The sequence below is a fragment of the Anopheles ziemanni genome, chromosome 3 (assembly GCF_943734765.1).
Source record: "Anopheles ziemanni chromosome 3, idAnoZiCoDA_A2_x.2, whole genome shotgun sequence".
In the NCBI taxonomy this organism is placed as follows: domain Eukaryota; kingdom Metazoa; phylum Arthropoda; class Insecta; order Diptera; family Culicidae; genus Anopheles; species Anopheles ziemanni.
The window spans coordinates 33,431,109-33,458,587 of record NC_080706.1 but is presented as its reverse complement, the minus strand read 5'-3'; the positions used below and the strand labels follow the sequence as shown (position 1 = coordinate 33,458,587).

Sequence of the window (27,479 nt, the reverse complement as noted above, 5' to 3'; positions counted from 1 at the left end):
TACTTCGGAGAACTCTTTTAAGAATGTCTGACAACATGGGTTAAGTTATGGCCCGCAAACCATTCTCCGTGGGTTGAGAAAAATCCATCCAAGTGCGCGTTGCGGCAATGGGAACTAAGAATCACTTTGTAACCGTAATTGTGATTAGCAAACTTAGCTGCAGGGCAAGTAAACTCAAGTGTTCGCGTGTTTCCACATCAAACACCATGTGCCGAACATGCCGTGAGTTGCGCCATACAAAGTACAGCATAAAAGCGGAAGCATTATCGTAAACACACACACGCACATACAACAACTCCTCTTCGGGGGGCACGTGGAGATCAACACGTTTTGCTGCCGGGTACAATTGCTCTGGAATTTTTACTCACCCCTTATTTTCTGCTGAAAGGAATTGTTTTTTTTTCTACTCCAAGTGGACGCAAAATTTTAATGAAAAGAGAAAGAAAACAGCGTTCCAAACGGCAGCTAATTAAATGGCGCACATGAGCAAAAAAGGGATTTAGCCGGAAAGTTAGTCAACAGCCGGACGGGCTGCGGACCCTTTTTCGACCGGGTTCGAGCCCTCGTCGTTACGCCCTGCGGGGAGAAAACACCCGAACATTTTTCATCGACATCGGCGAGAAGGTGTTAGCACGCCGTTGAAAGCAAATGTATTATATATCACTCGTACCAGGCGATCCCTGTAGAAGCTGTGAACAAAGTTCTGCGCGTTGTGATCTAATATTTGTTGGGAGCGAGAAAATAAAAACCTACAGACTGAATTAAGCTCCGACACAAAGGCCCGCTGGGAAAAGCGCATTTCCACAGCCGCAAACCGGTACAGCCCGGCGGAACACGGATTCGGGTCGATTACGGTTCCCGGTTGGCTAATTTGCAACCAGAAGCTAACCCCTTTTGCGCTCCGTTAGAGCCCGATCCGAAAATTAGGTTAATCCGACGGTTTCACGTTACTCTCCAGCCGCGTTTCGCTTCGTTTCTGGGGTGGTTCCGTTTTCATTTGCGTTAAAATTTAAGTATACTGTTCTGCGCATTGTGCCAGCGGCGAGCGAGCGAAATTAGAAAAGGGCTTAGCAAACCTGAACTCGAACTCGACCAAAAACTGTAAACATTCCGCACAACTTCGACTTGGATTTCACCTCGGGGTCTGGAAGTAAAAACATGGTGTTTAGCTTTTTTTCCGGCGCTTCTTGTGCTCCTTGTGCCCGCATAAACATTTTTCAGTGCCATCCTTCGCGACAACACTGAAGTCGATGTTTAAAAAAGAGTCTGTTAACTAGTAACATCGTTATCAGGGAACGTTAATCACTTCATCGAAACGGTTCATTGGCTTCTAGATAAAAACCCTGCCGCGGGCATAAGGCAACAGTGAATATAAATAAGGTCTCGAAGCTTTCGTCAAGATAAAATAGAAAAGGCTCAACAATATCGCACTTGGCAACGCACGACGACAAGAAGCATTTCAGTAGTGGTTTTTTGTTTGTCTGACATTTTTTTCTGGCTGAAAAGGGTAGGAAATGTATTAAAATGTTAGGAAATACCGTAAAACTGTCTTCTGGCATGTCGTTTGGGTTTGATAAACGAGCAGTTCTGGGTTTTTCTCTCATCGGACGAGCATGTTTTACATTCCAATGTGATGTTTTCTATCTTGTGATTGAATGTTTTTGACAAGGTCTGTTTCTTCATGTTTTTGCTGTGTTTTGTACAGCTTTTCGAAAATAACACCGCGAAAACACTTTTTTTAAGATTGACTTATACACATTAAAGAAAAACTATTTTTAACATCTTATTGCATTAAATAGAATGATGAAGTTCATCGGCAATTCGTCTTATCGAGTCTCTACATCCATCCTTGACCCACTTATGCATCGGCTGTCCGCACACCTTCAACGTTCGATTGTTGTTTGTTGATTGATCTAATATAAAATTTATTATCGTATTTATTTTGAAATATTTACGAGTAATGACTAAACCCATTCCCCTCCTCCCCTCGCTCCCCCTGAGCGGTGCGGTTGCCGTTGTCTTGTAATTTACGAGAATTACTTTCTGCTTATTGCCCCTTCTTCCATCGTTGAGAAGAAACGCCGTATGTCAGATGCATTGGTCGAAACAAATAAATCACACCGATTGGAAAACTAACAGCGGAACGTCGAAACAACCAGCGTCGGCAATAATGGAGATTTATGGATGTGGAGCAAGTAGTAACTCACTCACTACGCTCCGGCTCGGGCTGATTAAATTATTTGTTCTAACATACACCGCCACGCGGGAGCCCGGAAGGGGGTGGTAACGAAAGTGTTTTGGGGAGGTTTCGCGAAACATGGAGGTGTGTTTGTACGGAGTGGAAGGTGAGGAAGAGAATGAATGACATACTTTTGGATGCTTCATATGAGATCTGGTAGAAGTGTTTGGTATCGATTTCCAGTCGAATACTAAGAAGCCAACAATTTATCTCTCGACCATTCTTCCTCTCGTTTATACCTTGCCATCATCAACCGAGTATGTCCTTGAAAGGAAAAAATAATGCTAAGTTTGTTCCGGTTTTCGAAACCTTAAACAGAACAGCTTCCGTCGAACGTGGAAATTAAGGAAGCACAAGCATTTATGAAGTCGAGTAAATATTTCTAGTACAAAATGTTATTAATTTCCTATTGCCCTGCAGTAAGTTCAGGTTCGGCGCGATATTACCCCCAAGCACCGAGCACCAACTTTTCACCAACAAACGGGACAAACTTCGTACGAAATCCTCCCCCGAAAGGCAATAGCTTCAAGATAATTGTTTCCTGTCGGGCGTAGTGTTTGCCTTCCCGCGAAAAGTTTGCACGTTTTTTCTGGAGCAATATCCACACAGGTACGATAGAATGGTGCACCGAAAACCGGAGGAAAACGGAATGAAAAATTATCTAATTACCGGACACAAGACCCAACATTTGTATGCTTGTCTCTGCGACGCAGCAAAACTTTTATAATCGGAAGCTCGGTACGCAAGTCGGAGCGAAATTTTCGACGCGGAATAAAAAAAATTTGCCCTCGACAGCGGCGCTCGTAGGAGCCGTGAGATTTTATACCACCCAGGGGTGGAACAGAGAAATGGATGGAAAATGTTCTTCCCCCCAAAAACTCCCTTGTGCATGGCGAGATAATTAATCGAAGCATTTCGCAGGTTCTAGCCCACGTAAAACCGGACATTTACATGGCAACAACCATGGATCCCTTAGAGATTTATGCCCGTTGTAGAGGGAATTATTCAGTCTTGTATTTAAAAGTCCATCCGAACTTTTAATCAAATCCTGACCACAATTTTACGTGGTGTGAATTTATTTCAAATATTCCTTAGTTAATTCATTGCTGGAGTTCTGTTAGTTGAGGCATCAGTTGGTGCATAAGGCAAAGGAGCATACAACATTTTTAGCTACATTTAACATATTTGAGATGTTCAACATTCTTCATTCGTACGGCGTACTCGTACAATTTTTATATTTTCTGCATCCGACCTCTTTCTAAGAGCCAATCCAGCTTGGATTGATGCCCTGGGGAATAGAAACAAGCACGCACACACACGCCATGGCAGCGAGATCAAGAGAAACATCGCCACAGTTGAACCAAACCGGAAGGAGCGCCCGGATGCTTAGGAAAAATTCGCGAATATGCTGGCATTAGCGACACAAAGTCAGCCCCCGTGCGCTCGCCGGAAAAGTCAAATGAATTCAAAACCGGACTTTTTATCATCAGCTTCCTTTCCGTCGCTTACTTCCGACAAGCTTCCTACGTACCGTGGAAAACTTTGCCCTTGAAAAGCGAAGCTGGGGCGAAAAGCGAAATTCGTAACGAATTTCGAAGCCTGCAAATGCTGGCCACGGTTACCTCGAAGTAAAAGGAATCCCAAGCTGGCGGAAGGTAAATGATGCGGGAAAACGTTCGTCCGCTGAATTTTCTCGGTTATTTACGGATTTTGTACGATATTTTCCAAGAATGCTAAACAGCCCGATGAATCTCCGCTGGAACGTTTTAATGCGATCAAAATGACTTTTTTCATGCGCACTTCTCCCAATGGTACGCATCAATTGGACGATTCGCTTTTCCTTTCCAGCCTGCTGTGGCCGTACAAAAAAAAAAAAAAATTGGGACTTAATGACCTGTTTGTGATTTTTCAGAGTATCAGATCGCACGATTTATCTATTCCTCGCTCAACGAAACGCTGCAATTGGCTGAATAGGTTTACAACTGCAAATAAAATAAGACATACCTGATGAACGAACTGTAATTTACGGTCGTGAATAATTGCATTACTTTGAATGATAATTCCCACATTCAATCAAGCTTAACAAATTTATTTGTTATTTTTGATTTGAAACAAAATGTTAAAAATAATTTAAAGAAATTTCAACATCCCTATTGCATTGAAAATTGCACAAAAATGAACAACACAGACAACACTTCAATGCTCTTCTATCACAGGGTATCGAAAAAGTCCTTAATAAACAAAACTTTTTACCATTACCAAAGTACATTCCCTTGATTGTACAATTTGTGTGCATGTGTGAGTACTTTAACTTTAACACTGTGAATCTGTGGAAGAGATCAAAGCCTGATTTCCTGCGTTAACTTGACGACTCGTCTCACGGTAACGAACCAAATTCAATATAACGCAGAGTGTAATTGAGTCGTCCGTAATTAGAGCTTCCTGGCGTGTCTGTTGTCACAATTACATTTCATTTTCGCTAGCTTTATGTCATATTATGCATCAGAGTTGTTTCGGTTAATCAAGTTTTCTTCGTGTCGAGGACGAGATCCTCTTTTTGTTTTTATTTTTCTATAGGCCCCAATATCGACCCTTTTACACCACCACAGGGTAACGCGTGTATCAAATAAAACATGAATGACATGAAAGCGAATTATTAAACATAATTACAATGCGTGCTCCCATTTGAATCGAACGCATATTCAAAGGAAATCAAGTGCATTAATCGAATCAGTAAAACTCGAATTTGCATTTTCTTGCCATAACACTCATACTTGGTTTACGTGTCCCAATTTATTCATCAGTTTTGTTATGAAATTAGCACATGCATATGATGGTTCATTTGCATTGTCTCGTTTTAACGTTAACGAGACTCAAACAAACATCAAACTTTAATTTGATATTCACTTATTTATAGTTGATGTTTGCACCAATTGAATTTTAATCACCATATCAATCGACAGAGTGTCATTATTCCTCCTTAATTAAAACAAACAAGTTCATCGCTAATGAACTTATGTGCAATTCGAACCCTGATCAATATTCAATTGATGTTTGAATAATTAACACCGTTCGTGTCACTAACATGATATAGTGGATTAATTAACACCCTTAAAACAATTGGTTTTGCATCTGATCCATGGTGCATTCTGTGTCACCACAACTTAAAAACATGTTTTAATTGGATTAATATCATGTTTTCAATGCCCTACATGGAAATGCCATATCTGAAAATAAAACTACAAAGCCATTACAATTCTTGGAAAATCCAAACCACCCGTGTCGCTTTCCGCGCAATAGAAGGTGCGAAATAAAGCCACCATCATCAATAGCTTGCAATCTCCAAGCGGCGGAGTGCTTCGTGCATTGTAGTACAATGTTTTTCCCTTGCCTCGTTTATGCTTTACACAGAGATTACATTCCACGAAACTTGCAACACAAAAGGCGCACAATAACAACTGGGACCAAGCCCAACCCACAGAAACCCCGAAAGCGGAGGGGTTTGAATGCCAGCGCTTTTCCAACGCGAATTGATAGCGATACACGCCATGACAAGATCCTGCCACTCCTGGTCTACCGGCGTCCTCCGCAACGTCGTCCGTTGGTTTATTGCATCCCCAAAACAACGGCCAGATGGTGGCGGGCACAATGGCGAATAGCCGTCACCCGCGTGCATCATGTTCGCGGTTTTATTTATTTCCCTTTTTTGCTGTTGTTGTTGTCGAACCAACATCGGGGCGAACGGTTGGCCATCGAAACGATGTTACGGAACACTTGTACGCCCGCAGATTAGCAGACTGGATGATTGTGGACACGCTGGGGGTAGAGGGAAGTGATGCGCCATTAGGAAAATAAAAAGGAAATAATAAAACAAAACGCGCTGCCAGTCTCCTCCGGGACTCAGGAAACGGGAAGGAGCGGCCCGATGACCGGACAGCGGCACTAACACGCAATATAGGCAGACAAACCGTCCGACCCACATACGAACTTACACATACACATGTACACATCCAGCCACAAGAGCCCTTAGAAAGGCATGCGCTCGGCATCGATTCATGTCGATCGGATTTCGATGATGGTAACGAAAGATTATCCCGATTGTTTGTATGTATGTGAGTGAATGTTGTTTTTTTTCGAGGATATTCTTATCATCTTCCACCATCGCCATCGTCGAGTGGTACGATGAAATTACAGGCTAATAAAATTCCGATCCCTTATCTCGACACCGAGGCCAAATACAAACAAATTATTTATTTAGAAGTAGAGCGAATGACAGATGACCCCCGATTGGTTTCCCATTTTCCCCAATGGCTTTATGTGGGCCCCTGCTTACATTGATACCGTGAGAGAAGGACACGGGCAGCGCGGTGGTGATGATCAGTATCCACAGGATGGTGATGGCGAGCACGGTGTTTTTCTCCGTCCGTATGACCATGCTGGCGATCGGATGCACCACCGCCAGGAAGCGATCGAGCGACATCAGCACGAGCGTGTAGATGCTGGCGTGAGCCGTCACGACGATCAGGTACTGCACGCTCTTACACCAGAGGTCACCGTACGGCCAGGACGCCAGCACGTAGTCGGTGGCCGTGAACGGGATGCAGAAGACGACAAACAGCAGATCGGCGACGGCCAGGTTGATGATCAGCAGGTTGGTGGTGGAGCGCATCTGCGGGTTCGAGAGGACGACCAGCACGACCAGAGCGTTCCCGAGCAGCCCCGTGATGCCGATGAAACCGAAGAAGACGGCCACGATGATCGACACCATCATCTCCGTCTGCAGTTCCTCCTCCTGCGATTGGGTCGGCCCGGCGACGGTGGTGGACGCGGTCAGGTTGATCCTGCTCGCCATGTCCACCAGCTGCTGGGTGTAGTTCTGCAGTTCACTAACCATGTCTGCTGTTTTAACACGCTATATTATTTGGATACTAGGAAAACACAAATCTACCACCAGTCACAAGGATTCGGGAATTTATCGAGCAAATTTATCTGCACTTATCACAAGACGACTTAACGCTACACAGTTCGCCATCGTTGAGCCGTAAAATTAATCTTTCCCTCTACAGGGAGCTTGTAATTTATTCACGTTTCAATAAAAACATTCCACTATGGTAGGCTTTTCCTTTCCCTCGGTACAACTGGGACATTCTTCACCGAAGCAACAGGTTGGAACAGAACAGGTAAATCATCATAGAGGTTTCACAGGGGAAAATTGTGCGCACTTCAAAACTTCATATCGCCACTCCACTCGAGTGTCGGCATTTCTCCTTTCACCGTGAATCCTGAACCACTTCATAGATCATCACACGGCCCAGGGTTCACAACGGCCGCGGAACTATCATGATTCGACCAATCCGTACGCACTGCTGCTGTAAGACCACTCCATTTTAATTAACGCGTCCAGGTACACTAAACGATAGGACTTGCACTCAACTCGACCACAACTCTCGATGGATGCCGAACGTAAACTGACAGCACGGTCAGCGATCCGACCGGAGGAAAGCAACAGCTTTCGGGCGAGAAAATGGGAAAGTGAAAATCGAGAAACCGAAGGCGAACGATGAAAATGGAGAGCACGCGCGATGAGAATAGGCCGGCAGTGAGTGAGAAGGTTCAAGTTTCTGTGTTTTTTTGCTCCTTCTACCGAGGAAAATACGGAAACACGCTCGAAGGGATCAACTGGTTGGTTTGGCTTGTATTCTTTTCTTCGATAGAATGCGGGGGTGTCCTGTCGGCGTAGCTGTCGTTCATGGTTGAGGCCGAGTTATGAATGAAGCCAACGCTCACGCACTTATTTGGACGTGTGTTTGACTTATGCTGTTACCGTGGTCGCACGTGCTAGGGAACGTGATTAGAGGAGGTTTCTATTATTTCCGAAAGTAACCGAAAGCTACATTTTTTCTTGGTACATAATAATAAGGTCCTTGAAGGATTTAAGCTGAAGAAAGAGAAAACGCATTAGAGAACATAGAATGGATAAAAACCTCAAAATAAAAACATACAAGATACAAGTACTGGGCGCCTCCATCGCCCACGTGTGTCATTTTAGATAAATTGTTGAATAAAAAAGATGGCTTCTGTGAAATAGTAAATCGTTTGAAGGAGTGTTTTGGTAAAATATAAATTGGAGGAAAACATTTTGCAGACCGTATGGGTAATGAAAATACGATCATGTATTTGTTTTAGTTTCATTCTATTTCTTTAAAGAGCTACAGAGTTGAGGATTTGTATCATTTGTACTCGGCAAATATGGCATTCAGGCAGCTTTAACTTAAGGTACTGTTCCCAGAACGGAAGCTATTGAGTAATTCTAATAGTCATTCTCACAACAACAAGCATTACAGGGACAATAGCTCCTTCTTCTGAACTTGCATATAAGGAACATTTTTTACAAATACTAGCTGGTAATGTATCGGTGCTGCAACTTCCTTTCACATTATACAGAAACAACCCTAAACATCTGGATATTTGATGTTTTTGGTCAAATTTATGTTTCAGCTAATGGGAAACAATATGTTAGTTGTTTCAGGCAAAACTTTGCCTTGCTTTTAGAAACTTAATTTACTTAATTTGAACTAAACTCCATTCCCTATGTTGATTTAGATGGTGGACTTTGAATTACCGTCAGAAATTAAAGCTTGCTTGGAGTTTCAATTCCGCTTCAACTCAACTATATAAACTGTCAGCCAAATTGTCCGTCAAATGGAAAACCAAAACAACGTTGTTGTCATTCTGGTTTCATAACACAATACGCCGGGAGCTGAAACAGCAGTGCTGCTGAACATCGGTGTAGAAATTAACGAAAATGGCAAACAGCAGGCTTGAAAAGATCGGAACAATAATCACTAGGTAAACATGAACGTTCCATTAACACAGGATGTCTAAAACCAACCTTAATCATTGTTTTCTGCCCACAGAACACAGGGTCTACTAAAGTCCGGTGCATTGAAATTCGACGAGCGGCCGTTGTGGTATGATGTTGTGACGGCTTTTCCTCCGAAAGACGAACCCCGGTTCGATCGTCCGGCTCCAAATGTGTCTGTACGTCCAATTTTCTATGCAGAAGATACTATCCGAGCGTAAGTTTTGGGAATAGGAATGTATTGTTCTTCACGTGTTAATCATCTTGCTGTCCCCTCGTAGGAAGTTTCACAAAACAAACAAAGCCTTGTTTGCTGTAAACCTGTTGGATAACAATAATCGTTCGGCAACTCAACAGTTCATTGAAATTTATCAAAGCCTGGCCAGTCAGGGTGCACTGGACGAACAAAAGGTGTTCGAGACGGCGTTAGACCTTCTGGAAGACAAGATGCGTCAACAAAGAGAGAAACGTTCTGCAGAAAATACACCTCAAGACCCTATTGTAACTACTGCACCAACAGATACGGATAATACGGTAAAATTGCAGGATATTTTTAAAGATTAAATCGAAGAATAAATCGTAGTTCTATCTTATTCACGGCAGGTTGTGTTGAAAAGGGTTATTGTCGCTGAAACATTTTACTTTCGTACGCTATTACATTCATCAAAATATTTCAGAATAACTTCTTATTTACTAAAATTAGAGATAAAACTATCTCGATTTATTGTTCCACATTTTACAATGTGCCTTTGGATGCTTGAGCGGGATTAAAGAAGCTGCCTCAAGCAGCTTCAATCTAGTTTGAAGCCATTTAGTTGAAACTTCAAACCAAAACTTATAAACCAAAAACCATGCGCATTCGTCAAAGTTCATTTAAATGGGAGGTAGAGTGATTCAGTCTTAATCAAGAATGCTGAATCGACAATGAAAAATCGCGCGTTTCATCTTCGTGGTACGCATGATGCATACTAGAGAAATATAAAATTCAATCAAATAAAAGATCGTTCAATTCTCTTCCTTTGGTCAAATAAAAAAGATATCAAAAGTGACAGTCAAAAATTGGTAAAAGAGTAAATGAGGCCCCGGGCTAGATTCTCCTCTTCCTACTGGTTCACATTAAGCGCCTGAAGCTATGCAAAGCACGACGCATGCATACTTTTCAAATATTTGATCGCTAACGGTTCGCTTAAAAGAACATAACGGTTTAAACTAATCACGCAGTGGAGGTTGAATGCGGGTTAATATACTTTTACATGTTAAGTTACTGTAAGTTACTAGTAACTAAACTATACCACACATGATGGACAGCATGAAACAATGAGTTTAGCCGAAGAAATGATTTGGAAACGGCGGCGCGCCCGCAGCGAGCGAAGCGAGCGGACTGCGCTAGGTCTACCGAAAAAGAGAGTTTGTTATAGTTTTGAGAAATAAGGGGGGCCCGTGGGCCCCCCTCATACCGCACCCGTAGGTTGATTGCGTAGCCGAAATTAACGGTACACACTACGATTCAAATACTCGTAGGTTGAATTTAACGAATTAATGTATCACCAATTGCATACATTCAGTTTAAACGTCTACAAGAGGTGTACCCACGATCGAAAACATGGCGGCCGGGGCCTCATTTACTCTTTTACCCAAAAATTTATTTCAATATGGCTGCCATGGTAACGGGATGGCTTTACCTTCTCCCATAACACCTTGGTTCTGATCCCTTCATTCTTTGGTGCTATCCCTTTCCCACACAGGTTTCTTCACTGCTTCACTGCAAAGTCGGAGCGCGTTAGACCGAGCGAAAGTGCGCTTATTGTGTAGTTTGAAGTGAAAGTTTCGTCACGAATCCACGAACACTCGATTAACCCACGGCATAAGCGTCCCGCGTGAAGAAAACGTGTCGTGTTATCTGTGATTTGACGCCGAAAGGTACGTGTTGCAATTGTGCCCCGAATCTTCGGATGCTTGGCATGACGAGGGAAAAGTACGCCTGCTTGTCTGTCCATCTTTCCCCTCGAATTTATGGTTTGTGTTTAGGCGATCGCAAGCATCACGAAACGCGCAGAAAGTGAATGTTGGAAGAATATCTGAACTCGATGGTTTCCTCTTGTTGTGAAGAACTTTAATTTTCACAATCGTAGGTCATGGGCTTCGCCGTTTGCCAGCGCCAATATGGCGTCCATTCGAGGGTTACCTGTTTTAGTAGGCGAGCGGTGGGCGAAAAAGAGCGCGAAAGAGCGGCTTGTATACGTTTCTCTTTCCTTTCCTCTTCATAGTACCGGCAGGCGGGACTCTGGCGAGAGTTTCCCGTGGCCACCGTTGGCGGCGCTAGTGTCGCTTTGTTTTTCTCACCGTTTTCGTCGGTTGTCGTCGGCGCGGGAAGCGCGTCGTCGCGGGGTTGTATTTTGGGATTGAATGTTTTCTGTTTACAATCTACACACACAGCACAAAATGACGGATATCGCTAATCTACAGCAACAGGACAATAGCAGCTTCGACGCCGGTGACTGTGGCGGTGGTGCTGGTCTCGACGACGCTGGTTCAGGCAGTGCAGCAGGTGTCGGCAACATGAGCGGCTACGACCAAGGCCAAGGAGGCCCGCCCGTGAACGAGGATGGTTCGTGCTGTCTGCGGCTTCGGGGGCTTCCGTGGAGCATCACGGAGGAGGAGATCCGCAGCTTTCTGCACGGTGTCAACATCCTGCACGTGCACATCAGCGTGAACCCGCAGACGAAGCGACAAACGGGGGACGCGTACATCCGCGTCGCCTCGGTCCAGGATCGCAACAACACGTTCTCGCGCAACAAGCAGAACATTGGCCACCGGTACATTGAGATCTTCAACGTCACCGAGGAGCAGTTCGAGATGTCCCTGCAGGAGGTGGACGATGGCGAAGACGGTGGGCCGGTGGTGAAGCTGCGCGGCCTGCCCTGGTCCGCCACGAAGGATGACATCAAGATGTTCTTCTGCGGTAAGTATGGCGGGCCACTCTGCGTGTCGCCCGAAACCGACCGGAAACCCTCCGACAACCAAAGGCCTTCCTCCACCCATCAACAAATGCACCGTTCACACTCTACTACGTTCCCCCCCCCCCATTAAATGGGCGTAGGACTGGAGGTGACACACACGTCGTCCGCTGTTGTCCTCACCCTACCCAAAACATTCTCACTACCACCTCCTTCACCCATCTACTGCCGGCTATTCGCGGGGTCTTTCTTGGGCCTCGTCGGCTTTCGGCGGCGTCGGCGGCGGCCAGGGTGTGGATGGGCTCGTGGGTGTGGGATAAGGCTGCGAAGTGGACTCGCACACATATGAGCGTGAGCTTTGTCATGGGCATCGGTTCGTCTGCCGGAGGGACATCTGGGCATCTCCTTCCGAACGATTCCTTCCTCTGTTCCAGCATCTGTCCCTCATCCCATTCCCTTTTCCTGCAACGAAAAAAAAACAATCAGAAATTTTGGCCCCTCCCGATCATCACATCCTTTCCGAACCCAAAATAGATCCCATATACACAATTATCAAGATATGAATGGAACAAACAGAATCAACGTGAAAAAAAAACTAACCACACTCCAACAGGGTTGACGATTAAGAATGGCTATAATGGGATACTTTTACTACTGGACAACCTGGGACGGGCATCTGGGGAGGCGATTGTTGAGTTTGCATCCGAGGCCGATGCTGAAACGGCCATGGGCAAGCACAAAGAGAAGATTGGGAACAGGTGGGTGGTTCGTTTTTGTTATTTTTTATCAATTGAAACAAAACAACAACAGGAAAAGAAATGAAGTTACAACAAATACCAATACCGGCTTTTGAGCAAACCCTTGAAGGAAGTAGTTAGTAAATAAGTGTCCTTGCGAAAATTTTTAATTTATAATTAAGAAAATACCGTGCCCTCTGGGTTTACATTTCGAACGCGGCCTTAACCAACTAGCGGTCATTTTTTACGTTACTACAGAACAGAATCCTTTTAAATTCTCATCTTTTTTAACATCTTGGGAAGAGAGTACTAATTTCCTGGCACACCCTTAAGTAATTTATCGGTTTTTTCCCTGGCGAATGTGCTCAAAATTTTCGTTCTTTCCCTTCGTCCCTTTAACGACATTTTAACGCTGCATAATTACTGAGGCGCTCCACTTGCGCGACCCCCTTGATTCCCGGTACTTACTGCTTACATTACAATGCCGGACACGCCAGTGTCGCGGGTGTTTTTTTTATTTCTCCTGTTCCGAGGGAAAAAGGTTCGCTTGCTGCAGCTGCTGGTTTCCACCGGGTATCGGGCTGCTGATCGGGGTGCGCACTTAGCGCTCGTCGGAAGTGGGCATCAATTGTCGGTGGAACGTTGGATTTGTTTGTTTGTTGGAAAACCTAATAAGGGAACTGTCGATACCGATCGAGTGGAAATTTGTGATTAATAACACTGGTGAAACACGGGTTGGCTTTGTTAGACGGTGCGATTTTCAATTAAAATTCACTTACATATCACATCACAATATAATCATCACGCAGCGTACGAGCGAGATAAAAATGAGCGATTTTCCATCAACTACCATCAACAAATGGCTTTATTTGCATGCATTAATTTTCTATAAGAAACGTCACTTTTCTTTCCTCTCTTCGCAACTGGTACAATAAACTGCAGAGGGTCTAGTGCCGCCAATATAGTACCGTATCGACACTAATAGTCGCGCTTTTAATTTTGGAGGCAATGTAAAGCAGATTACGCTATCCGATACCTGAAACAAACATTTTCCTTCCGTGGGCCAGCAAAACGCCGTTCACTTTCGCCACAAATTGATTCACTTTATTGAAGACAGGAGTACATCTGTACGGATTTAATGATAAACCCATCGCTCATGGAAACGATTTAAAAACGCTGTACTGGTCGGATCGTCTAATTTTATTTGTATTCTCTTTTCTCCCTCTCCTTCACCAACCCGTCCCGTGTGTTGTTGTGATATCCCACAACATTTATGTTTCCTTTTTGCGACCATTCCTTCCCCTCCCCGTCCTGGTGGTGAACAATGTATGGCCGGGTTCCATCGGCAGATACATCGAAATATTCCGCAGCAACACGCGCGAGATGAAGCGCGCGGAAAAACGGATGAGACGCATGACCCCGTACGGACGGAACGATCGCAGCTCAAGCGGCGGTGGCTACTCGCAGAACTATGGTCAAGGTAAGGGATTGATAAATTTGCCCCAAGGTTTGGTTTATTCATGTTTACCTGTTCTTCTCTAGACTACTCCGATAGCCCGATGGGAGGATCCGGTGGCGGAATGGGTGGTGGATGGAACGACCGCTCCGACGGTGGGTACGGCAATGGTGGCAATGGGTACAACGGTGGGTCGAACAACGGTTCCGGCAGCGTTGGTCCGATGTACTCGTCCAACAACAATGGCAGCCCGAACAATTCGGGACTGTCGAACAATTTGGGCAACATCGACATCTTGCGCCTGCTGCAGGATCAGCTAAGTAAGTACTTCCATTTCAGTCGATTCCTGGCCGTTTGTCGTTCGTGCAAAGTAGTTTGATTATGCTTAAGGCTAAGGTTTGAGAAAATTGAGTTGATGATTTATTGTTTTCCATTGCTATGGTTTCGTTCTGCTCAAGTAGAGCGAGGTGGAGGCACAAACTATGGATCGGGCCGTGGCGATAGTCCTTCCGGTGGGGGCATGAGCAGCGGTGGCGGCGGCGGTGGTGGTGGTGGAGTTGGTAGCGGTGGTGCAAGCGTGGGCATCAACAGTTACAGCACCGGCGGAGGCGGATACAGCTCGGGCGGAAACGTTGGCGGTGGTGACATGATGATGAACATGGACCGTGGAGGTGGCAACGGTGGAGGTGGTGGTGGCTACCGTTCGTCGGGGCCGATGTCGAACAGCTACAACAGCTACTCGTCCGGTGGAGGCAGCGGCATGGGCGGCGGTGGTATGGGTGGCAATAGCTCCGGCATGGGCTCGTACAACAGCAGCTACGGGTACGGTTCCGGCGTCGGGGGAGGCGGCGGTGGCGGCGGCGGTGGGTACGGTTCCATGAACAACTACTCCAACAATGACTTCTCGAGCGACGAGCCGAATCTGTACTGTGTCCACCTGCGCGGTATGCCGTTCAGCTGCGACGAGCAGGATATCTACGACTTTTTCATGCCGCTCCGGCCGATCAAGTGCGTCATCCAGCTGAACACCCGCAAGCGCCCGTCCGGTGAGGGTGACGCGTACTTCGAGACGAAGGAGGAAGCCATCAAGGCGATGCGCAAGGACAAGGAGAAGATGGGCACGCGCTACATCGAGCTGTTCGCCGGCCAGCGCAACTTCGCGGCGGGTGGCGTCGGGGGCGGTGGCAGCGGAATGGGCGGCAGCATCGGTGGAAGCGTCAACTCGTTCCCCAAGAAGTACTTCAACTAAGTTTCGGCCGATCCCCTTTTCCCGGGGCCATTCCCGGGCACGGAAGGGAGACGCACCACGCAAGCAAGAGATTTAAGTTCGTCTTCGAAGTTCACTATCCATCAACAATACCTCACATGCTACTTTCGTCCCGTGCAAGGGCACTTCCGGGCCCACGATCCGTCTGAACCATGTTTTCCCCTCCTTTGGACTTCGTGTGCCAACTAGCGGAAGGGCACAACATGGACCCATTTAGCGTTAGGAACCCCTTCACTCTGAGCCTTTTAATCTGAACTGACGCACGCGCATCTCGCTTTCGGTGCGCCCTCCTATACATATTCCTTTCTTAACACTCGTTTTCTTTCCTTTCTTAAATTTAAATGAACACATTATGACACAGCATATTGAAGCGATAATCAGAGAAAAATTGTAACATAATAAACACACCCCTATATTGACTTTCGGATTTGAAGATAAGCGGTTGGTTTAGGTTTGCAGTGTTTCGCAACCCATTTTGTTCTAACTAATAGGTGAGCAAGCGAAACATTTGCGGCCGCTAGGCTAATGATAATCGATAAACAGTGGTGGTGGTGGTGGGTGGGAGAGATTTAAATCCAACGTACTCCGAGAGATGACTGGATGTTTTTCCGAAGCATGAGCATCGTAATAGTAGCTGCTAGTAGCGTGGTTAAGAGAAAGTAACTCAATTATTATTACGGCACGATATAAAACTCATATTTACTATCGGAAAGAGAGAGAGAGAGCATATGGGATAAGTACAAGATAGAGCGAAAGAAAATGAGAAAGCAAGAAAAAAGAAACATAAAACACTTAATGACGAACGAAACAAAATCTAGCTAAACGAAAACACAAATATACTAACCATTTTTTTACTAATTGGTAAGAGACCTTCTCACAGCAAGTTATGCGAAAGAGAAGTGGTTCGATTCTAGCTTCCGGTTTTTGCGCGTCGCTCCACATAAGACACTTTCTTTTATGATGGTTCAATGATAATATTAATGAGATGCAACCGACGCTCCCACACTCGGCCGTTTGGTCCGCAATTTTCGCAAGATTCGGGTACGATTCTGTAAAGCTACGAGAAGGGCGAGATGAAGCTGACATAAAACGACAGAAATAAATATGCTGAAACACAAACACACACAACACCGTCTCCGTTTTCCAAAACAAAATACCTTCCGCCACGGTCCGGTGGTGGTTTTGGTGCCTCTTCCGGGAAAGAAATCTACACGTGTGAACTATTTAGCAAGGTGTGTCGGATGGTTTTTGCCGGCGGTCCATCTCATGCGGTTGCAATTTGAACCTGCCGTCGTTGGCTGGTGTGGATTGGATTTCGTTTTTTGATGGACGAGGGAATGTTGTATTTTTGAAGGGACTTTTGTTTGAGTCGGATCTTCGTATTGACCATTTTAGAGAATGATTTTTTATCACTATTATATGTTGGTTTCATAATATAATTATTTGGCCGGGCTGCTAACGAAATTGTTCAACTCCAATTATATTTTAACACTAACATTTTTCATCAAAAACGTTCAAATTGCATTGTCAATTTTCATTGAGTTGGTAGAATAATTTAAAAAATTCTTTTATACATCTCATTAACATAATTATACCTTTTTTCTTCTTTCATTTTATGGCATGCAAACATGTAATCATGTTTTGCCAACGAAGAACCGCACGGAGCGCTCGCTGGGCGTGCCTTTTCCTCGCATTCGGTCAGCACCGATTTCCAGCCCGGCTATTCTTGTTCCATCATCTCTTCCGAATCTCGTTGTTCCTCTTTTATTTTTCATCTTCGCCAATGATCATCGCTTCGTCTGCGCGGTTGAGATGTGCCGATGCGCCACCGGGTCGAGAAAAAAAAGAAAGATATTAACACCGTTGCTACCGTTTTTACCTCGCGATGGGTTGGTCTCTTTTGTCGTGTCGTTTTTACGTCGCTTCTGCCTTTCATCGTTCCGGTTTCCCTAACGCGTTTGCCACCGCCTGTCCGGGGGTCCCCATGAACCGATGACGATCGACGGTTTCACGCACTCTCGCTTCCACCACCACCAGTCGTCCTCAAGACGATGACGTGCCGGAGACGGTTTGCGCCGATCATTCAAGAATCAGTCGCCCGCTGCACCTCGATTCGATCGGTTCGATCGCATTTGCTCAAACGTTCCCGATTTTTCGGTGCAAAAATGCGCGGGTCCCGCTTGTGCGCTTGATCGCCGCCGGTACACCTGAGTTCCGCTAGCAGCCCGCCTCGTCTCCTTCGGTGGTGAAGGAAGCCGGGCGATTTACGCTGTTCGATCTTTTCAACGATCACACGGCCTGCAGCGTGACGTTGTGCGCATCGCATCGTTCGTGTGTTTTGAGTTTCTTCGCGTTGGTCGTGAAGGAATTTTTCGGCTGCAAATAATAGTTTTCCTGACGTGCCAAACTGAAAGTAGTTCAGTGCAAACGCGCAGTAGCCGGGTTCGTACGTTGCCGGGTAGATGAAAATGTCCAGTCACGTTACCGCGAGAGTCGTTTGTGGAGGATGAAGTTGTGTAGAAGATCATACAAAAAGTGTGTTTTTTTTTCGTTTCCTTAAAACGATCGTTTCCGGATATTGTACACAGAACGTCGAAAAAGGTGAAGTGATCAAACGTTCCGCACGATTCGGGTTTGTTTGAGCGTTAGTAAGGAAAGGTGAACCGGAACAGGTAATAAAATTCTACCGTTTGTACCGCATGCCCTGCAGAACACGATCGCTTCGTTACATTCAGTCAGCTGGCGTGAAGGAAGAAACATAGAAACAATCCCACTGGCAAATAAGCGAAAATCGCACTCATTTCCCCCCTCTCCATCGATCCCCATCCGCGCCCGGCACACAAACGTGCATATCCGTTAACCGGATCGCTAACTATCTTCCCTCAAAACCCTCCCATCCCTTCCACCTCGACGGAGTGCGGAGCAATTAGACACCGTCTGCGACCCGCGCGATCGTGTGACACTGAACTTGTCAATCTCCGCCCCCTCCCCCAGCCGGCGAGGCCACTGGTGGTCGGTCCTACATTTCGCTCCAAAACGTTTTCGCGCCAGCGGTTTGAAAAGTGTCCGGTTCTCGTCGCCCGTGAAGTGAAGTGTCGTCGACTTGGAGCTGTTGGCGAATTGCGGATTGCGTCACAGTTTGCAACGCTGGCCGCCGGGGTCTAGCGGTGGCGTGCTGGCGATTATTATTAATTCCACCGAGGTAAGTCTTTCCATATCGATAGTTTTCAAATGCGCCTAACGCAATCCGAAGGCGGCCTTTATCTGCCAGCACTTACTTGGCACTTGGTTGGTCGATGGCGATAAGTCGTGGTCGCACCCCGTTTCGCAACCCACGAGTATTGCGCCGAGCTTCCGGGCGGATTGCACAATATGATCATTGTAAGGAAAATACTAGTAACTACACAAACACCATGTGAATTGCAAAAGGAATTCAAAAATGCTACCATTCTATGCCGCGAAATAAACGTGATCGCATCGTTGTTATCTTTTTCAAGATAATGTAGTACGTATACGATAGTAAATAATCTAGCAAATAGCGTGAGATCAGACGCGCCGGGGTAGCTTAAAGAGTTGATGCACGATTGATTTGCAACGTTATAATTGGCCGTATTTTATCGCTCGATTTAGATGATAGTGGATAAATTAAGATGATTACGGTAATTGGCTGGCGATTTGTACCTCGCCCGTTTGTAATCATTACGTGAGCCACAGTGATGTAACACTTTGTGTGCGATGCTTTAGAACTGTTGTTTTACTTGTTAGTGTAACGAGCAATAAAATTAGTGTGCTTGATTTTTTCCTCTTCTTGCAAACATGCGCTTATCATGCGTTGTTTACTCAAATCGTAACGAGCAATTTTCACTTGATTTCATACCGAAAAATAAGCAACAAAAAGAAAAAAACGGTCTGGTTTTTAACGACTTTAATTTTGCGAGGTTGATAACGAGACAGAGGAAGCTTCCGAGTTATATACACATTAGGGTTATAGGGTATCTTAAGCGAGCACCCTTGTTTATTATCATTAGTATGAAATATGAACAGTTTGTGCGTAACTTTATAGCCTGGATTAATTTGAGGGGATTTTTATATTATTTTCTCTTTTATGCTACCTACTTGTTGGTGAAACCCACTGAAACCTCTGTTTGGATACTGCACTTGGATATGGTTTTTTGAAAAACAAGCTTCAGTGGACTTCCCCGGATCGGCAGTTGTTTACATGTGTTTTGATTCTTCTTGCTTGCATCACGTGATTCCCCACGATTGACCCAGCCTTACCTGTGGGCTCTGCCCTTCCTCTTCGATACTTCCTTCAGCGTTCCTCAATCCGGTATTTTGCACATTCATCTAGCCCAATCTGGTTTGTCGCGGATATAAAATTTCAAAAAAATCTGACTCGAATCCGGATTATACCGGTCGAATAATGTATTGTAAACCGCATCGATGACGTCAATCGTAGTTCTCACGCTGTGTAGGTGTTGACGAAAGAAGTGGTCCTTCCACTCTCCAATGTCGGCCATTGCTCGGGCGGTCGCATCGTAAAGGACGAACCGGTGTTGATATGATTAAATTTCACCCATACCAACAGGCCGTCCACCGACGGTCCGTATCGGAAGGACAACGGCTTTCGGTGGCAAATAAACCGGTTAGAAGCCGGGCCCAACCTCAAAAATGTTGTAAAGCCGAAGATCGTGAAATCAAACACCAAAATGATGATATCTCTTGTTTCGATCTTCCTAAGGAATCCACTGTTGGAGAAGCGAAAAAAACATTAAGTAATTGTATTTAACTGTCTTGATGAGCTGCCACTACTGACCTACTGCTGGAAGATGTGCATGATGTGTGATCCTCGAAGCCGAAAGATAAGCCACCGTCCCATAGCAGCAACCTTCCCGCACGAAGACATCTAATCACTGTTCGTTGGCGCCGGGGAGAAATGGTCCGAAAGAAGAAGAATATTCACACTTCTTCGCCAATGCTTTTTCGGATCATTACCACAGACGTCTTTAGGCGGAAGATGCCGAGTGGGTCTCGAGGCCGATGTCGGCAGTGTTAAGGATCTTTCAGGGTAAACAAACGTGTCCTTGTCCATGGTACGGTACCGTAACGGCGGCTGCTCTAAATGTCTGTCTACTGCTTCAGCGAGAGAGGTCTACGGTGCCTTTGGCCAGATAAGGCTTCATCTCATTTCTCTCGCTTTTCTTATCACATCTGAGGTCGAGTGTGTGTGTGTGTTGACCTAGCTAAGGTTTTAGCTAGATTCCGGATGATCGTTGAGTTGCCGGCAAAGTAAGCCAAGTACAGATTATCGTTCGATACAAGTGCGAAAAAGGCATTCGATCCCAATGATTTACAAAGGTTTAACCGAGGGTAATTAAAGCGAAATGTTTAAATTTATAAACCCGCATATTTATGCCTGAGTTGAAGGTTTATTTAACACATTTTTAAATATCGAGTACATCAAGGGGGTTGACAGAATTTTAGTGATTAAAGAATTTAAACGGTAACATGATTTGCATGAATAATGAACTCTTGTGTCAACCTAAAAGGCAACTCGCCGTACAGATGCTCGTGAGCCTCACCGGTGGTACGTTCTGGTCTGTTTGCGAGCAGACAAGAGGGCAGGCTGGGAAGGACGGGCGGCCGTGTCTATGATGCGTCTGTGTGTCATTAGAATGTGTTAATCACACTCCGTCGCCGTATCACCCCGCGCCACCCCTGGGGTTGACCGATCGCGCAGGGTTTCGCGTATCGCGTCCGCCCAACCCGTGTGTTGGTGAGCACGGCTGGAAAGCGGTTTCCGATACGGTGCACGCGCACGGTCGAAGGGCTGATCCCGAAGTTTGCGGAATTGCCAATATACACACACGGTCACGGCCCGGTGCCATGCGTGGGCTATTTGGGCTCGAGGCGCAGCGGGGCCGCGGCAAGGGCGACGATGTAAACAGATGGAATCGGCCACTTCGTCACTCGTCCGTCCGTCCCATCCGTCATGGCAGACGGGCGGCATTCAGGCAAGGCATTCAGTCAGTCGTCGATCGGTGTCGGTGGAGCGCGCAACAACAGCTGACGGCGTGTGGAGCAGATCTCGAAGAACATCGCGGGCTTCGCGGTTTCCGGTGTTGTGTGTCGCCCGGTGTGCGATCTTCCGCGATCGCGAGCCACTCGGTGTGGTGGTGTTTTTGTTTTATTTATTTCGACCGTCCTGTGTTGATTTCTGCGAACTTTTATTTTGCGTGCATTACTTTTATTTTGCGTCCGTCGATGGTGATCTTTACGTTTGATCGAGCGCGGGTGAAAGTTTCGTCGGTGCATCCCGATATTGTTATCGCGCTCGGACGCCTTTGAAGCTCCTGCTGGAAAGTTTCTTTTGTTATTGTTATTTTGTGTGTGTTTGTGTTTGTGTGTGTTTGTGTTCCGGTTCCAGCGTTGGTATCTAGGTTACCGTAGTACTGTTGCCCGACGGTATTTGCTACTGTTTTGTAGATTTTGTTCCGGAACTTACTGCGATCGACCGGTTTCAAGGTGTGTTTTGATGCGATTGTAAAATTACCAAAAAAAAGGCACATTTATCATTGGGCGATTGGGATCATTGGGCGGGACCGCTACCGGGAAGATGTCAAATAGTGCAATCAATCACACAGATACAGAGCAATAAGAAATAAATAAAAACACAAGAATGGGCTGGTGTTAAACCACATTGCGCCCCGTAGGCGACGCACGGGTGACAGATTAAACGCCCGACACACAATAGAACAACCTCCGAGCCGACCACGCCGGTATCTTATCTGTCAAACCGATTGCCCCGGACCATTCACGGCTATTAGGAATTAACCCATACACTACCGGTGGCACACTTTGGAGGGGCGTGGAGGGAAAGGCGGTGTGGAAGATAGGGTTTTTGTTCCTGCCCACCCAACAGCCCCCACACACGGGTAAAGGTCGGCGGGTAAAGAGGGGACGATGGGCGCACGCACGCACGCACGCACGCGAACGCGAACGCGGGTGCGCATAACGATTGTGCGGAAGAAAAGCTTTTCCTTCCTTTCTGGGCTGTGGACTGCGTCCACGAAGGGGACTGGTGAAGGGTTGCACTATCGGAGAATGCGAGGCTGTGTGTTTGCCGGGTCTGATGTGCACGGCCGGGTGGTATATGCAATCAATGGTTGCCCTTGTCGGAGGCCACACACGAACGACTTTATCTGAGTGTCTCCAGCTGGGCGGCTCCATGCTTAAAGCGATTGTAGAAGAAGAGATTCAATGAAGGGTGTGATGCATATTAAATACTAAGTAAGGTATTTACAAAATGTTGTCATCGTCTACAACGCTAGACGTTTAGCCAAAGGCCGAACAGGGCCGTAGGACACAGAACTAGAGAAAAACAAGAACAAGTACTTAACCATAGAGTTCAATTCAGTTTGCCTTAAATATGTTAAGCGTATTGTAATTTTAACAAAACTCCCTCAAAGTTGTTTGCAATGGAAAATTGTAATGCCGCTCTGTGATTTTTTTTAATCGTACTAAAAATCACGCCACCATTTAACTAAACGACACATGCAGGCAATAGGGAGTCCTTTAAGCAAGATGGAGGGAATTTTTCCCGGAGGAAAATAAATCCACCGTTAAGTAAGGTAGCAAATTGCAAACCTTTCACATGCGGCAATCGGATGGCAATCAACTGACGCCGAGATAAATTAAAACCCCCTCGCGTGCCATTTGAAACGAAACCCGCTTTAGGTTTCATAATCCTCCGTGGATCACGCTTGAGGTGAGCTTTGATCACGATACTAGATTCCCTAAAATGATTACATTTAAATCATGTTTGCGTGAGCCATTAGAATCCTCTCTAGTTTTAACGTCCTTAATCTTGCGGTAATTATCACTCAATCGAGGTCGATTATCATTCTATATTCTTGCCTTCCATGTTCCGGTTTGTTAGAACTGGGAAATCGTTGAAATAGGAAGTTGTAGATTTTATGTTAATTGTATTTGACACTATTAACAAATCACGCATTTTTAATTACTTTTTCTCGAGTCTTAAAATCGTGATATCAAATTAATCAAAATGTCAGAACCACGAGAAATGGAATGGGAAGATTTTTTTTCCAAAGCATTCAGCAATTCGTGAGTTAATAGCTGATAACTTCAGAGGGTTTAATTGGTAGAATATATCAAAATGTATTGCACTTGGTCGCTAAACGTACTGGCTTGAATATTTCATTATCACCCAACTATGTACCCGTTATCATCTGATACAAGGCGACGTCAGCATTCGGATTGCATCACGTGTTGCTCATTATTGACCGATCTGATTGACAGAATCGGTTTTTTTTGTACTTCTCCATTCTTTACTTATTCATATCTTGTTTATTTGTTTCTATTCCGTTGCAGACGTCGTCCGGTCGCGGGCCAGATGTGCTCATATTGTTCGCCGTAGCAAAAATATCCAGCCTCAATGATTTACAGCGAAAACACTACATTCGTGGAGTAATAACCATAACGTAAACTATCGTGACTGTGAGCATGATGAAGAACAGGAAATTGGGTATGGCGGGCGTCGGCGCCGAGATGGATCTGCTGACGGTGCCGACGAAGATCACGCCGGTCAAGCAAATGCTGGCGGAGCTGCAAATCGACGACGAGGAGCCGGGCCTCGGCTATACACACACGCTGGTAAGTATACGCTTCGGTCGGCCCCGAACCGTAACCCCATCTCCATGCCATCATGCTGCGACACGGATATATTTTTGGCAGTCCCCGATTTGGCTTTTGGTTTAAGCTTACTATTTGTTCGACAAAAGATAGACCGCGTGGTGCGGAGAATTTCTGGAGCAGCTCCTTTTAACTTCTGCCGCAAGCAAACATGCTCGACCCGCCATGCGTTAAGTGGCTCGACATGCGTTTGAACAAGCTGTCCCATTGTTGACGGTAGCTTTAGGTGACCAAACAGCGACCAGCAAATACTATAAGCTTGAGGCAAACCAAAACCACCAGCGTCGGTCGAAGTGTTGGGCGAAGGTTTCACGTACGTGGCCGCACGCGTCGTTTGCGCCTCCGTGTCTTCGATAAAGTTATTAATATGCGTTACTGGTATTAATTCGTTGGGTGGCATAATTTTCGACTGCAGGTGCTTCACTTAAATTTTTCTCCTTATTCCATAAAGTACAACATATTCCTTGCTGCAAAATATTATATTAAATTAAAAGCTTCTTTTCTGTTGAAAAAGGGCAATACCTTTAGTAATATATTTTTCCTTGGCTCCAAACCTTGGCCGGCCGAAAATGCATCGCCAGCCTGCCGCTCCTAAACGGTTCACCGTGCACTTGACTTGCCAAATTTGAGGTTGTCACATATCGCGGCCAATCATGACGGGGGAGTAAATGGTTTACTTAAAAATAGAAACCCTAGTCTGCCGCGTCGCAGCCGCATGCCATGCATCGTCGATAAGGGTATCAGGTTCATATTTGCCTCGCGGGGTCGCTATCTGTTTGGCTGGATGTTTGGCGAATATCGATAGGACCGGTACGACGACGCCGCCAGTCCATCGAATCGGGTCACCTGTGATACCGTTCTGCTTCGCGGATGGATTTCAGCTTTTTTAAGCCGATAGGAAGTATGATTTAATTGAATACCGGCAAAACCTGTTATGGTTTGGCACTGGCCAAATTTATGTGTTGTTGCAAAACAGACGCGGCCAGGCAAAACAAAACCTGCATGCTTTCTGGAACGAAAAACGTGAGCTCTGTTGTCAAGCGTAGATAAAATATGGCCACGGTTCCGCGGAAAAGAAAATAAAACATAATCCCACCACGGCGATGAGACTATCTTGCAAAAGATAACGCTTATCACATTTCTTCACCGCTTTGTCCTGATTTCAACCAGTTCCGAAATTAGTCAAAACACAGCTTTGCTAATGAATTGACAAGCGCGCTAAGCTTCTTATCTGGCTAAGTTCATAGCACCGTTTTATTGGCTTGTTGCGCACAAAACGGTAGCGCTGAAAACTAACAATGAAATCATAAAAAATACGTCGAATTTTTATTGTACTTCCTCGTTTTGTTTATCGAGGATCTTAGTACGTGGGTGTGTTTGAACATGTTTTCTTTGTCTAACGTGATTTTTTTCTATGTTCACCGATTAATACGTAAGAAAGTACGTAATTTAAATTCGTTATAATGTAGTGTAAATTAACTTATTCAAATATAAATTAAATAAAAGTTAGCTTTATTTCTTACCTGTTGACATTCTGATTTAAATGAACTCACTTCTCCAGAAAAGGATGAAATCACCTATTTCACACTTCTGGGAAGTTCCTCTCCTCACTGACGGCCATCGTCTCTTGAACTTGACACTGGACTGTTACTTCAATCGCTTCCCGTACCGGGAATCTCCGGGACAAGGGCAGGATAACGCCGACTCTCGTGCGCTATCGCACGATCGTTCCCATCACACGCGATGCCGCCGTCGATAAGAAAGTGGCCACTGACCGAAACCTTTGCTGATTTCCGCCCCAGATTGCCGCATCGAGTCATCGGCTCCGAAGTCCTCCCGAAAAAATCATGCCCGTGCTATCGAACGGAACCGGTGGGGCGATATCTTTCCTTCCATTTTTTTTTCTCACGCCCATCCGCGGGCATCGAAAAGCTTTTACCCCGCGCGTTGGTTAGATTTTATCGAAATTTTGCGGGTCCGGTGTCTTACGGGCTCCTGCGAGGGCCAGTATCAATTATCGATGGAAATTCACTTTCGCCCCACGGTCACTACAGTAACGTTCGGTGCGCTGGCCCTGGTGGAATTATGCTGCCTCCCGAGTGGGTTTTGGTTTCCCTGTGAACGGTGGTGAAAAGCGGGTTGTGGTGGAAAATTTGCGAACACAGTACGCCACGATGAAAATCGACGGCAAACCGGAGTATCATCCGAGGCGCCTGAACCGGTACACGACGGCCTTGCTGCACGAGATCGGCTACAAGGGCCACGGGGATGGCGAGGACAGCAACGAAAACACGGTAAGGCAGAGTGTTTGCGTGTGTGTGTGTTTGGGGAAAACCGTCTGGAAGGCGGCAATTCTGTTAAACGAAGCGTGTAATGAAACTGTTCAGATTTGTTGCTGGAGTGACGAAACGGGGAAGTGCCCAAATGTTAATAGCGACATGGAAGGAAGCGATTTATTCCAGCGCCGGCACGTGACTGCATTCTCGCGTTTAAATATGCAACAGCCCCACCCCTCCCCCTCCTCGCCCGGGACGAGTTTGTCACATGCGATCATTCCGGTCGCATCGTTGCATAAAGAATTAAAAATGCTATCCGTCTTGGAGTTACGATTTTGCAACCGGTTTCCTACGCCACCACCACCACCATCGCCGCAAAAGACGCCATGTGCGCTGGTGTGGAGGTGTTTACGATTTGTCGTACACGCACAAACACTGCAGCTCGCGGTGCATCGGCGCTGCACCGGGCCATTGCGATTGCCGTTTGCGTATCGCGTAAGGTTCCGGGCAGTCCTCGGTTTAGGCGGCGCCCGTCCGATGGCCTTCACGCTGATGGCCTCAATCCGGTGCAAAAACCGATTGAAGGCTTGCGATTGATACGACACCTTGATCAAATCCATATCGCACCTGTAATGCCGTCCTCGGTTGAGGTGTTGCTTCATGGAATTAAAAATAAGCGACAAGCTGTTTAATTAAAACGACATGATGTAAGAAACCGATTTAGATACGTTGACTAAATTGGAAGCTTACTCGTCTACATTGAGCGTAAGAATAAGTTTCAATAACATGGGGTTACAAAAAAAATCTTGTTTTGAAATATGATTCAAGTTGAGTTTCATTCAATAAATTTACATAAGTGTGTATATTGCTTAAGAAGTGAAAACTTACTTATCCTTTTACGTTATTCCTACGAGACATTTTAACATTGCATTCTACACTTATTTTTATCCATTTTTACTAGTGAAACGTTTTT

At 45.6% G+C, this 27,479-nt stretch overlaps 3 protein-coding genes across 3 annotated transcripts in view; 2 read left to right on the top strand and 1 right to left on the bottom strand.

Moving 5' to 3' along the window:
* The window catches only part of LOC131286488 (allatostatin-A receptor-like), a 33,754-nt gene extending 26,621 nt beyond the window's left edge, over nucleotides 1-7,133 (bottom strand). Inside the window, exon 1 of the mRNA XM_058315448.1 lies at nucleotides 6,573-7,133. Coding sequence (XP_058171431.1) covers nucleotides 6,573-7,133 — 561 coding nt within the window. The remainder of the gene's footprint in view (nucleotides 1-6,572) is intronic.
* A 1,911-nt stretch (nucleotides 7,134-9,044) lies between these two features.
* Nucleotides 9,045-9,665, top strand: LOC131288028 (small ribosomal subunit protein mS23). Its single transcript, XM_058317125.1, has 3 exons — nucleotides 9,045-9,088; nucleotides 9,157-9,318; nucleotides 9,383-9,665. Exons 1-3 carry the CDS (start codon nucleotides 9,045-9,047, stop codon nucleotides 9,663-9,665), a joined length of 489 nt encoding a protein of 162 aa, XP_058173108.1.
* A 1,878-nt stretch (nucleotides 9,666-11,543) lies between these two features.
* LOC131286177 (heterogeneous nuclear ribonucleoprotein H3) lies at nucleotides 11,544-15,742 on the top strand. Its single transcript, XM_058315096.1, has 5 exons — nucleotides 11,544-12,063; nucleotides 12,672-12,816; nucleotides 14,145-14,275; nucleotides 14,338-14,571; nucleotides 14,710-15,742. The coding sequence occupies exons 1-5, from the start codon at nucleotides 11,544-11,546 to the stop codon at nucleotides 15,498-15,500; spliced, it is 1,821 nt and encodes a 606-aa protein (XP_058171079.1). The 3' UTR covers nucleotides 15,501-15,742.
* Nucleotides 15,743-27,479: the final 11,737 nt, after the last annotated feature.

What these genes read in the sequence shown, in the direction of transcription:
- LOC131288028 (XM_058317125.1), top strand. Translation starts at nt 9,045, where the DNA reads ATGGCAAACAGCAGGCTTGAAAAGATCGGAACAATAATCACTAG. An exon ending in ATCGGAACAATAATCACTAG is followed by an intron (nt 9,089 to 9,156) that starts GTAAACATGAAC and finishes TTCTGCCCACAG; the next exon opens with AACACAGGGTCTACTAAAGT. An exon ending in GCAGAAGATACTATCCGAGC is followed by an intron (nt 9,319 to 9,382) that starts GTAAGTTTTGGG and finishes GTCCCCTCGTAG; the next exon opens with GAAGTTTCACAAAACAAACA.
- LOC131286177 (XM_058315096.1), top strand. Translation starts at nt 11,544, where the DNA reads ATGACGGATATCGCTAATCTACAGCAACAGGACAATAGCAGCTTCGAC. An exon ending in CATCAAGATGTTCTTCTGCG is followed by an intron (nt 12,064 to 12,671) that starts GTAAGTATGGCG and finishes ACACTCCAACAG; the next exon opens with GGTTGACGATTAAGAATGGC. An exon ending in CCTGCTGCAGGATCAGCTAA is followed by an intron (nt 14,572 to 14,709) that starts GTAAGTACTTCC and finishes GTTCTGCTCAAG; the next exon opens with TAGAGCGAGGTGGAGGCACA.